We start from the raw sequence: 14,245 nt of genomic DNA on the forward strand, positions 1-14,245 counted from the left end.
AACCCACAGAAATGCAAGCATTTTTATTATTGCTTTAGCTATAAACATAGGAATTTAACACTTGTCCTATTGGATCAGACCAAGAATCTGTTCACAGAGAAAGTGTCCTGCTCAGACAAGTGATTGATTGATGCTTCCAAGAAAAGGCACACTGCTTTCTGCAACCCAGCCACCCGCACTCTCAGGCGGCCATCTAACTCTAGCCTGCTGCAGGGAATCAGGCTACCCCTTGAAGAACGCAGTATGATGCCACTTAACACTCTCATAAGCCAGTAAACTATCCAGCTTTTAGAATACCCTGCAGAAGCAAGCTGTACTTGTTGCTCTTTTTCATACATAAACACTGCCAACACCCGATGAACTGTGAACTCATTTCTCTAAATTTAATTTTTAAACAGTCTGACAAACTGAACTTAAAAAAAAGACCCTAAACTACTATTTAAAAATAACTGAACAACCAACCAACCAACAACCAAACAAAATAACATCTCTTTCACTGCAAATTGTACTCATAGCTCTAGCAGGCAAACCTGCCAGAAATCAGCTGTGCTGGAACTTTATTTCCAAATCTAGGATCAAGTGTACTTCAAATCAACTTTTTTCATTCTCTCTTCCCTGGATTTCCTCTACTGTGTTTAATCAGGGCAGGTACTGCAGTCCAGAGAAGGCTCATAGCTTCAAGTAGATAGTGTACAGGGCACAGCAAACTACTGGACCATGCAGAGCGGTGGGGAGGATAAATGCAGTGTGAGTGGTACGATGGGGTAGAAAGGCCCATCTGTGAGTGCAGCTGTAAAAGCCCAGAGGGTGGGGAGAGGATCCAACCAGGGACCTGAGCACTGGTACACCAGAGAGCACTCAGGGATCTACACAAAAGCAGGGTCAATGTTCAAGAGTTACAGAGCGAATGAAAGAGTGGAGAGTGTGAGTGTGGGAGAGGTAGAGAAGAAAGGGACTAGATCTCTTAGCACTTATGTAAAGCCCTCTGGATCTGCTGCAGCCTTCCAAACAGATGCAGTTTGCTGATGCATCTCCTACCTACTTTTCTGGCTATGCACTGCCAGTTCAGCCTGGAGAGAGCACCTGGCAGCACCTCCCTGGCGCACAGGGGCTGCGAAGGTCACTGTCTGGACACTTCCACCCCTACTGAGTGCTCACCTCCATTGGCCCAGCAACTGCTTCCATTCAGACTGGTAGACCTGATTCTTTCATTTGCTTGCTTTCCTTCCCTTCCCTGGCTGTCTATGGTCAGGAAGGGAACGAACAACAACAGCAGTAACAACAAGCAGCAGCTTAAATTCAATCCTGCCATTATTTATCATGCTGTGATGTTGACTGTCCATTTCAGGGACTTCTCTCAGTGTTGTTTCAGGCAGCCCTACTCTGAGTCATCCTTCCCAAAGCAACAGACCTCAACTGTTCCCACAGCTGTCAAGAGACTGGGTCCTACTCCAAACTTAGCTTGTTGTCAAATTTTGTACAAGTAATTTCACCTCCTGTTTTTCATCTGCAAAACTGGAGTAGCAATTCTGGCCTTCTTTGTAAAGTCTTGCATTTAAATGCCTTACGTGGAAGTCAGGCATTTCTATTACTATCAGAAGCAATCTGTGGGTGCCAGATGTATTCAGGTCTGCTAGCATGTTTGGAAATGTAATTGCACGGCAGTTCTTGTAAGGACACCGATCTGAAGCACTCTATTACAATGTTTTGATTGTTTCTGGGAGTATCCACCAAGTGTCAGGTGCTGGAGATTCAGATGGTGTAACATGTGCACTGATCCTTCAATGATACGTCACTCAGCAGGACTGGGAAACAAAAGCTGCCTTGCTGTTGGAGATCTGATCTACTCCAGAGCATCAGGATCCTGCAACAGAACTGAATTTGAAATGTGCAGATTAGTCATGTCCCACCTGCAAAGCCAATATAAGCCAGAGTTTGGACTTATCACCCAATCTGGTCACATTCTATGTAAACATATCTCAAGGCAAATAAAAGAGGTGAAATTCTTTCTAGGTCAAAGCAATGATCTAACATGTTGACAAGCTGTATTTTTAATGAAATATCTGGAGCTATGAACTCTTCCATATTGGGTCCCGGGATTATTGAGTCACTTTAGCAGAGCACACTAAAAAGTTGCATACAGTTCCCTGAGGAACGTGAAACACTTCTGCATGCTCTGTTGAACTTCTGCATTTCTGGATGAAGTCTGTATCGGGGAAACAAGGGGGTCTGCCACTGCCTGGAGAATTCAGTGCACTTGGGAATGAAGTGGAGAGTCCTTTTGCCATGCAGAGTTTTCAACAAGCTGTTCAGCAGGGCTCACAATCAAAAAGCATACTGAAAGAAGAGTTATTTCTGGTACAGTTGTCATCTGCTTTGTTTTTGGATGTGCAGAAACCTATGCCTGTGGAAAAAAGAATAAACAGAGCTTTAAGTCTTGCTAGGGAGAGCACGCCTCTACCTACATCCCATAAAAGCAGCAATTTTCCAGTGGCGCTAATCTCACCAGAGCTAGTCACCCCATCAGAAATGCTTACCTGCATCAGAATTTCTGACTCAGAAACACTTGCCAGGTTATCTCAGGATATAAGGTTGAGATATTTGAAAGAAGCCCCTGTTTTTTTAAAATTGGCTTCAGCTGTGGACTTTCTCTGGCTGAGTTCATTCACTACATCAAGGTGCAGGAACGTAATCTACAAAGGACACAGACCTACACCTGAAGTAAAAATCTGAAGGTAAAAAAGGACTTACTTGCCACAGAAGTCCTTGTGAATGGCACGGAGGACGAGCAGCAAGTTGGGGTGTGCCTGTAGCCAGCTGTCCACCATATCTGGGTGTCTGGGATCAACTTCCAGAAACACACTCCTGAAAGGACACATTGGGAGTAGAAAGTGGGGAGATGCACACATTCAGGTTACTAAACTGATAAAAATTAAGGTTGGTCTTTCTGGATGGCTCCTATCAGCAGCGCAGGAAATGAGAAGGTCAGCAAACACACTGCAATCCATTAATCCTAAAAGAGATCATAGCTGTGCATTTAAGATGCAGATCCCAACTGCCTCCAAGGGGAGAAAGCGTTGATCTTGGGGGGAATTCTCATGATACTTCTCTGCATGAGCAGTTAAACCTTTGTATGAAGATGTAAGGACCACTTTTGAACCATGCAAGTGATACCACCAGCTGGCCTTCCGAAGCCCCCAAAGATTTAAAGCTAGAATGAAGTTTTATAATGCAAATGCATTAACAGTGAGCACTGGACTGGTAGCATCAAGTTCCTCTTTGTATAAGTAGGGTGACATCAAGTCCCAGTAGCAAGAGTCATAAAGTACAAGGTAGCATACACTTTTTCCCACAGTAAATGTCTCCATAAATCAGTTACAAAACCATCACCAGCATTCAGACCTCCACAGAGGCCTGTACAGAGGAGAGTACAGCAGAGATAAGGGAACTTATCAGACCACCTCAGTTAGCACACCAGGACTAGGGCGGGACACTGCAGGGCTATTTCTGTCTCTGCTGCAGCCAGGCTTTATGACACTGGCCCCTTTCTGAGTCTCCACTCCTGCAATGAGGCAGAACCACCCTAGCTTACAGACACATGGAGACGATGGAACTGGTTACAGCCCGTGACAGCGCCGCAAGACACAAATTTAACAAGCAAAGAACAGAGGCCAAGCCCCAATCATACGCTCTCCTGAGAATTCCTAAAACAACCCACATTGAATACTCCCTATAAATTCACCAAACTAACTACAAGTTGGATGTGGATCTCATTCCTGACCTTAAAAAACTTCCACTCCTCAGTGGGGGCTCCACCTTATAAAACAAGCAAAAACAAAAGGCGGGGGTTGGGGGGTGGGGGTGGGGAATAATCCCAACAAACAACCCTATTGGACCAATCTCTGTTGCTGGGAAGTTCTGAGGAGCATCTTCTGCTCTTGTGGTCATGCAGAGCATGAGGAATGAATTCTTCTGCATGCACTCTCTCTCAATACTCCTGTTCCTCTTCTCAAAACAGCAGATTTCCAATGACCTCTCTTATGCTGGTAAAATGTCAGGAATTTTCAATAGGATATGTGAATGCCCTGGCACAACAGACTTCTGGGTATCAGCATGTTGATCTTTAAGCACAAAATGGATCCCATATGACAGAGAATAGGAATAATCAGCCTTGAATGTTAACCATAGAGAAATTTAACATTTAAGAAACTATCTCCTGCTGAACTTCTTTCTCCTGGAACATTCAGCACTGTATCCTGGCTCAGTAAGTTTCCCCTAATTAAAGGGTTGGAGAGAAGCAGACTCTACATCCATTCTCACAGAGGTTTATATTGCTTCTCCTCCGATCAGTTATTCTGCGTAGAATCCTTCCTCCCCGCCCCCCCCCCCCCCCCTTTCTCTGCTGCTTCTTTCATGTTGTTTCTGTTGCTTCTTTGACCTTTAAAGATTCTCTCCTCATTAACAACTACCAAACAACATCACTGTTTAAGGAAGGCTTGTATCCCTTTATTAACCAATTGCAAGCTAATTTTGCTTATAAACATGACATTTTTTTACAGTGCTGTTATTAGAATGGGGGGGGGGTGTGTGTGTAGAATTTTTGCAATGATTTTCCCTCTGTACCTTCCTGTATGAAAAAAACCCAGAAGTTACAGAAGTGAATGGATGAAAGACATGAAAATCAAATAAAGAACAGTGCTTACCCAGAATCCTTCAGAAGAGAAGAAGCCAGAGCCAAAATTGTTTTGATGACTCTCATCCCATCATCTCCCCCATCCAGTGCATCAAGATCTTCATAGCTGGAGTGTGGGAATAAGAAGACATTAACAACAACTCATGTGGCATGAACCATCCCCTTGAGGATGCACTCTCCCATTCCCCATGGAGAAAGGTGCACCTAACACACCTGAGCTCCAGTACTCCTGTAGCAGGTGACTGCACTTAGAGCTTTTATGTAAAATACAGGCAGTACCGCTAGGCTGAGAAACTCCATGTTGAGCACAAGCAGAAAACATCGCCTGAACTCTTTCTGAAAATTATGAGCCAACTGCAGCCAAGGTCATGCAGTTCCAACACGTGGATCTGTTCTCTCTGTGCCAGCTGGACAGGGAGAGAGTGGGTTGTACAGCAAGGGATCACTTGCTTTATTTCAAGCGTGCCAACCACCAGGTTGGACTGCCTTCTAACCTAGCAGAGTGAATTAGGATATAGAAAGCTCAGCTTCCACAATCTGCTCTGGTGCACACCTTGTACAGAGGTAGGCACAAGACTTTGTCCTGACACGCGTGACAATCAATTCTGAGGAAGAACCAGCATACACAGAGTAATTCCACATCCCAAAAGCGCTTATTCATGTTTGTGTGGGTTTGTTTGCTTAAGACAAGTATCGGGATGAGAATGGGTCACAGCATTTCCACACAAGTGGTTTTTTTCATCATAAAAAGCTGCTCAGATTGCTTGTACTTTCTTTCATAAACTCACACCAATTATTAAGGGGAGGTGGGAAGAACTAACAGGAAAAACATTCTGAAACAGTTTTGGATTGGGAACTTGTTAATTTCAAAGTATGTGCTTTTTCCATTTTTATAAATATTTAAAATACTTTGCTATTGTTTCAGACCTGTAAGCAGTATCAAAGTAACACGGTATTATTATATACAATATAAACACACTTACATAATGTACAGGTATACTAGGTTTGCATGTTTTGTGAGCAATTGTGTGAAGTATAAGGAAGCAGACAGAAAACCTTGCTTCAAGGAACAGGAGATGAAAAATCTTATTTGTCTGATTACCGGAGGACTTCTGTGTCCAAGGAAGCCATGTCTTCATGGAAGACATATGGAGGGTTACTGACTATGAAGTCTATGGGGCCCCAGAGTAGCAGCTGCTCAGCAGAACCTAGACAAGAAAAAGAAACACAATCAGGTCTCACAACCACAGCAATCTTCCCTATAAGCTCAGTGTCAAAATCCTACCCAGGAAACTATGTCCCCAGACACATGCCCACAGGTGTTTGGCTCTGCTTCTGTCTAATAACATTTTATCCTATTTCTTTTTGGGATAGCCTGGCCTACTCACTCTCCCACCCTGAATGCAAAAGTGATACAAAGCTTAGAGCAGGTGAAGTAGCCCCCGCTTAGCAGAACATGTTACAAAGCACAGAACCTTGATGCTCTGGAGCTCTGTGACCATCTGCACCTAAAGCAACAACCTGAACAAGAGAGCCCACAAAGACCTAAGTGGGAAGCTCAGACTAGCTGTCAGGATGCATATCCTTCCTCTTATCAGAGCTGAAAAAGGACCTCCAATGAGCAAAACAGCCAGGCCCTTTCAGCAGCATCAACCACCTAACAGTTTGCTCTCCTGCAGACAAGGTTCAGCTCGCTATGCTCATGCTGCTGTCTGGACTGACACATACCAGCCCTGAATCAGACACCATGTAACCATGTGAGTGTGGCACTGTCCTCAGGCCACCTCCTTAGCACGGGGCTTAGCCATGCAAGTGCAATGCCAACACAGCTACGTGGCTTTTGGACTGGAGCTGGCTGGCTTACTGCTGTTTGGAGTATGGGCAGCACAAACTTGGATCTGCAGACAGAAAACTGTGCAGACATACCCCTAAGAGGTAGTACAGTGCCAAAAACGATAGTGTCAGAAAGGTGCACTAATGAGTGCTCATGGCTCCACAGCTCCTGGCTAAGAAACAGCTGAGCACGCACCTATCAAACTGGGTATGCCTCACCAAATGGCAGTTTTAACTGGTTTCAGCCAAGTCTGCAAAAGACAGGTGTTCTTGCCTGGTTCAGCTCACCTAATTTCAGGTGAATAAGGCTGGGCATTTAATCCAAGCTCAGTATCTGGGCTCCCTCTAAAATCAATGGAGAGGCAGGCACATACACATTTATCTAAAGCATCCACATCAGCATGGAATGAGTTACACGCTGTATGTTTGCCTCTCCCTATTAACAGTAGAAAGCATCTGGACTACCAGCTCAGACACAGCTTTTGGACACCTAAAACCAGGAACAGTTCACTTTCTGATGTAATAAGGGACTTCTCTCAGCTGATCATTTGGCCTGGAAACCTCTGAAGGGAAAAGCTTCACTGGATCACTTCTTCCTGACCTTTTTATGTACTAACTTCAACACCCTCCTGATGCCTGCAGCCCAAAGGGGTCCCTTGGCTGTCTCTCAAGCCTGCTTCCCCTCATTCAAAGTAAAAAGGCAGAAAGACAAAGGGAACTACAACAGTGAAAAGAGTTACTGTATGAAACATCATGGTGGAAGATGTGGATCCTCTCCTGAAGCTGCAGTCTGTAAAATTCCAGATGCAAGAACAGAAAGAAAAGATTAAGAGGCATGTTTGTGTGGATGCATGAACAGCACATTGTATAAACACATCATTAAATATCACATCTCTTATCTGATACACATATGTTCTACCCCACTGACTGCTGCTGGATTCCTCTTGAGGGAAGTTAGGATCTGCTTTTTGCCCAAGGAACAAATTCAAAGCAAAGAGCACACTGTACACCCATGGTGATTCCAGGGTGATGCTCCTGTGCACCCAAAATGTGTATGTATCACCCCTTGCCATACATACAGCAGTATTCCATGACCCTGCTGCATATTAACTACATCTCCAGGGCCTCCCCCAGGTGAACTCACCATCTCTGGTGAAAAAAAACCCAAACCATCAACCAAACATCAAAAAAACCACCCCCCCCCCAACAAAATCACCTGCTTCAAATATGTAAGGCTGCTATTTTAAGTAGAGACAACATGCTCACGTATTTGCCACATTCTTTCTCCAGCCTCCTTGATAATCTAGATCTTAAGAGTGTTCTGGCATCTAAGTGTATTTTCTAGGCTCATATCACATGCCATTGTTAAGGTGATGAGATGTTACTGCACGCAACAGGGATGTCAGCACGTGCAGTGCAGCAGAACCCCTGTGCCAGACACAGAGATAAGAAAAAGGACTAATTTTAAAGGACAGCTCATGCACAGACTCTACAGTATAATGTATTTAAAATACACACTAGGATCTCTCAAGTATTAGTTTCTAACTCACAATCTTTCTTGCCCCTGACATCTCTGTGAACATTAATTGGGAAACACACGTCACAGTCAGCGCCTTTCACCTGCAGCCAGACATCCCCAGGTTGCTCACACCAGCAGAACCCCTGAAGGCACTTGAAGACACAAACATCTCTCCTTTACCTGTGACAAGTGAGCAAGTAAGCGTGCTGGCTTGCTGTTTTTAAGAAACAGGTCTATAAAGGCCTCAGTATTTTTTAGGGAGAAACCTCAGCAAGATTCTGATCTCTCTGACTCACTACACTAATCCAAGGTATAACAGCCTTGAGACTGCCAGACCACCACTGCATGGTGCTTATGGTGCTCCAGTCTGTCACAACCTGGCATGATCCATCCCTAGCTCCCAGCTTGCTACAGAATATGCTCCCTGCCAGGGGAAACTGAGACAGTAATCCCCTTGAATCTTAGGAGTCCTAAGCAAAGTTCCCTTGATGCTCCTGAAACAGGAAAGAGACTAGTCTGAAAGCAGCATTGGTGCTTGGTGGCAGCCTGATACTACAGAAGGTACAGAAAAAGACAGTATGAAACAGCAAGGAAGGAACAGAACCTCTAATTCCTCAGCTATATGGTTCACCCATCAAAATAGATCTCTTTTCTCACTAATTTTGTGAAGACATTTGAGTAATGTCAGAGGAAGCACCCTGCAAAGTCAGAAAGACAAGGCTGGCCAAGACCTGCTGTTGGAGAAAGCCTCCAAGCCTCCCAGAGGAGATGCCATTCCCAGACCAGCAACAGCATGTTGTGGCAGAGTCTGTACTGTCCCCCAACTCCTGTCTTCAGTGCAGTCAGTGTCTAGAGAAAACAAACTGCCCAACTCTTCCCAGCATATTCTCTCCTCCCACCACAGTGGCAGTTTTCCTCCCAGCTCTTCAGTATAACACCTCAGGGCTACGCAATGAGGTTCATAGAGCATGCTGCAACGAAGGCCTTATATCCAAGTCCTACTTGACTTTGCTGAGGGCCTGTGGTACTGCTCTGTCAGCATACACAGGCATCAAGAAAGGGAGGGATTCCTGCATCTGTCTGCAGTGTGTCCAGATGGGCCATCTGGCACTGGGATTGATTTAGGGAGAGCAAGACTCACCTAAGCATCTAGAGAACACAGCTGTGCTAAGGGAGCTCTGAAAAAGAAAGCAGAAATGAAGCTGGCTTCAGTCAAGCAGTAACACAGCGTATCCTACTGGCTTCTCTCCCAAGAGCTACAGGGCATCATGCCATAGGCAAGATCACAAGGACACAATGAAAATATCCATGGAGAAATATGAGGTTCTCTGGCATGGCATTTACACTCCCTCATCCACTCTTGAGCCAACAAGCAACGTTAATAAGCAAGATGATTCTTCCCAGATGCCAGAGCAACAATCTACCAAGGAGGCAAAGATCTAGCCAGCTTTTATTCTATCTATGCAAAATTGCAGCATAACTTGGTTTCACACTGACACATCAGAAGAAAATCTCTGCTCCCCATTCCCTGTAATGGGACTAGGAGGCAAAGGGTAATAGGTGACAAGTTTAGGAAAAGCTTTTTTCCTACACATCACTTCCGACTCACATAACAGCTGGGACTGAGTTGCAAGAAGTGAAGAGATGCAGCTCAGCGCAGCCAGAAACAGAAGTAGCCTGTCTCTGTAGCCCCAATGCTGGCAGCAGCTTGGGAAGAAAGGGCATGTGGGCCCTGCAGACAGAAATGCCAGTGTCCTGGTTTTGGCTGGGATGGGGAAAATTTTCTTGCTAGTAGCCGGTACAATGCTGTGGGTTTGGATTTAGTACGATAACAATGTTGATAACACACTGATGTTTTAGTTGTTGCTGCGTAGTGCTTACTCTAAGTCAAGGACTTTCCAGTTTGCCCTGCTCTGCTGATGAGGAGGTGCACAAGAAGCTGGCAGGGAGCAGAGCCAGGACAGCTGTCCCGAGCTAGCCAAAGGGATGTTCCACACCACAGAGCGTCATGCTCGGTATATAAACGGGGGGGAGCTGGCTGGGAGGGACCAACTGCTGCTTGGGGACTGGCTGGGCATCGGTCAGCAGATGGTGAGCAACTATATGGTGCATCACTTGTCTTTCTTGAATTTTGTTTCTCTCTCTTTTTGTCTCCTTTTGCATTAAAATTATTATTATTATTTGATTATAATAATTTAAATTATATAACTGTCCTTACCTCAATCCACAGGTTTTACCTTTTTTTCCCCCGATTCCCCTCCCCATCCCTGGGGGAGAGCAGGGGGAGCTGCAGAGTACTTAGTTGCCAGCTGGGGTTAAACCACTACAGTCAGTTAATGAGCACTATTTAAGACTCACAACTGTACTAGACTGTAAGAGCAGCGAGCAGGAACCCTTTCTGAGACTGCCCTAATTAATGCCTAGGGCCCAGCAGTTACTGAGGATACGAATACATACTAGAGCTCTGTACCTTTTACAATGCCTACGGAGACTGGGGTCCTGGGCTCAAGAGCATACTGCGATTCTCCGTCTGGGGCTGACTATGTTGTCACAGTCCAGAACAACCTGAGTTAAGAAGAACCAGCTGAGGATGCGGAGCCACTGGGAAGGACAAGGTCAACCTGATACAGATCTGTCCTGACTTCAGGCACAAGAAGTTTGATTCAGCAGCTCTGCATGTCCAGCCACAGCCCAGCCACGTCCCAACAGCACAGGACCCAGCAGCACCATTCTCACCAAACCCAAGACTGCCACACTAGCACATAGAGTAAAAGTGCTATTTGAGTGTGCAAGCTTATGTCTAGAGGACCAACGACAGAAACAAGCACGGCAATAATGATGTAGGGAGCCAGAGAGAGAAAGGTTCAGGCTATACTCGTCCTTAACCTGCTAAAGTGACATATACATTCTTACTACCTGCTGCTTTGATTTTCTCAAGTTCGCAGGAAGGGGTAAGAGCAGTTACTATGAAACACTTTGAAAACCCTTCGAAGACAGACAGCATGTAAGTACTATTGCTTTATTTAGGCTGCTGCTTTCAAAAAGCACATTCACAAGTCAAAGAAAAAAACACTCTGGTAAACATAAGCATTTTTTTTCCTTCTGAAATCTTACACACTTCAGGAGGTCAACCAACTAGAACATTCTCTGGTTTCCAGTGGTGATAAACATGATCACATGTCCAAATATTGAGGACTCTTGGTCTTTTTCAAACAACAATTTACAAAAAATGGGTAACATGTGGGCTCATACCTATGTGCATTCTCCTTAGTGAGATCCACAGCAGCCTCCTCTTTATCCACGGCTATCACCTGGCTCTGGGACAAAAAAAAACCAAAACACCACCAAAGAAGTATTACAGCATCAAGGTTCCTATACAGACATGTTCTGCCAGAAAAGACATGCAAGATAAAAATTACAATTGACTGTTCACTCTTGGCTCCTAATAGGAACAGCTCACAAAGAGTGCATCTCAGGGGCATTGATGGGATCACGAGTCACTTCTAATAAGGCTGCTAACGTGACAGAAGGCACTCCACAGCATTGCCATCAGCCTACCAAAATAGACAGGCTTCTGACCAAACCAACTCAGCTGACAACAATGGGAGTCACGCTGAGTGTGAGATTCAACACTCTGACTAGTATGGGGAAGTCACAGGTTGAAAGAAGATGATGTCACAGGCTTCTCCTCTCTAATGTGGACAGAATCCCTTCCAGAATTAAAACAACCGTTTGGACAGAGGTTCTGGCATTTCCCATCTGTTATGCAGACACCTTTTGCCTAGTTACTCCACTGCAGTCTTTACACCACATTCACTGCACGTACTAACTGCATGTATTTGACTGTGCGTCAAGTATTCGAGAGTCCTCCAGCATAACAGCCAGGACTACATAGTTATAGATTTGTTTGACCTTCCATTCCACCTTGGGAAAAGTGCAGGCAAAGGCTTGACCTGGTTTTGCTTTGCTTAATATTTTTTAAAACAGATGTTGGTAAGTTTTTACATAGAGAAAGCATGCTTAAACTACTTTGGATTTGGAGATGATGGTGTGATTGGCCATCACTCCCAGGGGGACTGATTTCACAGCCTGAGACTAGCGCACACACACATAAAGCTGACCCTGAAAGTGAAGGACACAGCCCAGTCCGTAAGTGAAAAGTTGCTGTTGTTTTCTCAGTACCCTAGTGCCAAATTCTGCCTCAAAAACTGAAGAGATCACACAGAGTGTGACCTTCACTTTGCTGTCAGCATGGCTACCACTAACGCTGATCAGTCAAGGTTCCCTGTTTGTCTGGGCACAGCAGTTTGCATTAGCCAGCTGGGAAAGGACTGTCATCAGTTACAGGGACAGACTGACACAGCTCTTTAACTTAAGAGGCAAGGAAAAGAGCATAAAGTACAGCTCAGGAAATCAGAGTAATTATAAAGTCTCAAAGCTGAAGTATTAACCTTATCAGGTCAGTGGGCAGAGGAACACAGACATCAACCTCTAACACACATGAAGTCTTATACTTCTACAAGAGGAAGGGCTGGCCACAGCAATTCTCATTCACAAGAAGGAACTGGCTGGTCTGCTGTTCTGAGGAAAGGGGAATATTTTTCCCTTAATCACGTGTGATGAGATCTTGCATTCATTTCCCTTTCTGTTTACCAACAGTATCTCAGTAAGCATGTTACATGCCACAATAATCAGGGGCAAGAAGGGCTTTGGCCACCCAGATCTCAGTCCCCTTCATGCTCATTTCACTCTGTTGAAGACGCATGAGTTGTTATTAGTGAACAAAAGACCAAAAATGTTGTTTGGCAGTTATGACATATTCTTGTCATACTGATCCCAAGTACTGACACTTTTGTGGTAATCCCTTCCCTGTATTCATTTAGTCTTCAGTCTCCTAGAGACAAGATCTTTTGATTCACAACAAAGTGATTTTTAGAGATGACTGCCCCATAAATTCAATTAATAGAGTGTGTGCCCATGCCTCAGCCCCTCTTGTCCCACAGCCCAGGATACTGGGTTAAATGAACACCCATCAGTGCTTCAAGCTAAGGTGATTAATAGTGAGCTGTGACAGCTGAAGAATGAAAACATTTGCTTCTCTCATCCTGACTATATCTCCACTACTCCTGCAGACAGCTGGGAAGAGCAATTCCTAAATTTCTCTCTTCTACCTAGCATGAACTAACAGAGCCTGACTGTCAGAAACCTCAGCTGCTTAAGTACCATAAAAGCAAAGAAGTTTGTTTGTGAAGTCTCAATGAAGACTAGTAGAGCGGCATTGTCCAGTAACACAGGCATCTATGGTACCATGAGCACTGACAAAAGCTCACCTGTGGCAGTTTGCACAACAGACTCAGAGCAATTGCCCCAGAGCCACAGCCAATCTCTAGGATCACAGGATGAGAGACAGGAACTTGGAAGCAGAGACCTGAATTCTTCTCACATTTCCGAGATTCTTCCTCCACAACTAAAGAGACAAGATCCTAACAAAAAAACAACCAATCAAAAAAAAATTCTAATGGAGTCGTTTTTACTCACACCTTTGCAGTCTGAGGACTGGAGTTCAAATTTCTTCACTCTGTAGCCCATTTATTTTTGTGGCTAATTTTTAAAACACAGATGTCAGCAATGGAACTGACATACTAGAAGTCAGTTCGGTCTCATCTCCCCCACAGAGTGCTTTGATTATTAACCAAATCCTCAGGATAAAATTTCCCACAGATCCTCTGAAATCTTCTAGCACTGTTGGGAAAAACAATAACCAAACAGCTGGAGCACATTATCTTCTGAAACACCATTTTATTTACTCCAAAATTCCAACTTTCAGAATTTGGAAGCTTCAAAATTTAAGATTTCTACACTGTCTCATTGTGGTATGTAATCTGGAGACAGGGGTACAGCTTCTAACAGCATCTAAACGAATAATCCAACCTGCAGATGAAAAGCAAAGGCAAAGAATTACTGAATGATCCAAATGAGTAGGTCCCTACATGGATTTCATATTTTGGACTCCTGCTACATTTTGTTGGTACAAAGGCACTTGGAAAACATTTCCATCCATGCTCCTGGATGCATATGCGTCTGCCATTGCTACCTCCTCCTTCCCACCAATCTCTTTTTTAAATCCCTTTGAAATTTCATGTAAAATCCAACATAGCAGGAGAGGTAGTTGGAAGGTTTGTGAAAATGAGTGACTAGCT

At 44.4% G+C, this 14,245-nt stretch overlaps 2 protein-coding genes across 7 annotated transcripts in view; one reads left to right on the forward strand and one right to left on the reverse strand.

Moving 5' to 3' along the window:
* CACNA2D2 (calcium voltage-gated channel auxiliary subunit alpha2delta 2) overlaps positions 1 to 14,245 on the forward strand; it is a 454,520-nt gene that overhangs the window by 14,796 nt on the left and 425,479 nt on the right. The gene's annotated exons all lie outside the window — the stretch shown is intronic.
* HEMK1 (HemK methyltransferase family member 1) overlaps positions 9 to 14,245 on the reverse strand; it is a 34,672-nt gene continuing 20,435 nt past the window's right edge. For all 4 annotated transcript variants that reach the window (XM_055805005.1, XM_055805007.1, XM_055805008.1 and 1 more), the window contains exons 5-11: positions 13,376 to 13,528; positions 11,298 to 11,362; positions 7,267 to 7,316; positions 5,796 to 5,901; positions 4,704 to 4,799; positions 2,752 to 2,865; positions 9 to 2,404 (exon numbers count right to left, since the gene is read on the reverse strand). In XM_055805005.1, the coding sequence (XP_055660980.1) occupies positions 2,368 to 2,404; positions 2,752 to 2,865; positions 4,704 to 4,799; positions 5,796 to 5,901; positions 7,267 to 7,316; positions 11,298 to 11,362; positions 13,376 to 13,528 (621 nt within the window). In that variant the 3' untranslated portion in view covers positions 9 to 2,367. The remainder of the gene's footprint in view (positions 2,405 to 2,751; positions 2,866 to 4,703; positions 4,800 to 5,795; positions 5,902 to 7,266; positions 7,317 to 11,297; positions 11,363 to 13,375; positions 13,529 to 14,245) is intronic.

Source organism: Falco peregrinus, chromosome 5 (genome assembly GCF_023634155.1).
Source record: "Falco peregrinus isolate bFalPer1 chromosome 5, bFalPer1.pri, whole genome shotgun sequence".
Taxonomy (NCBI): domain Eukaryota; kingdom Metazoa; phylum Chordata; class Aves; order Falconiformes; family Falconidae; genus Falco; species Falco peregrinus.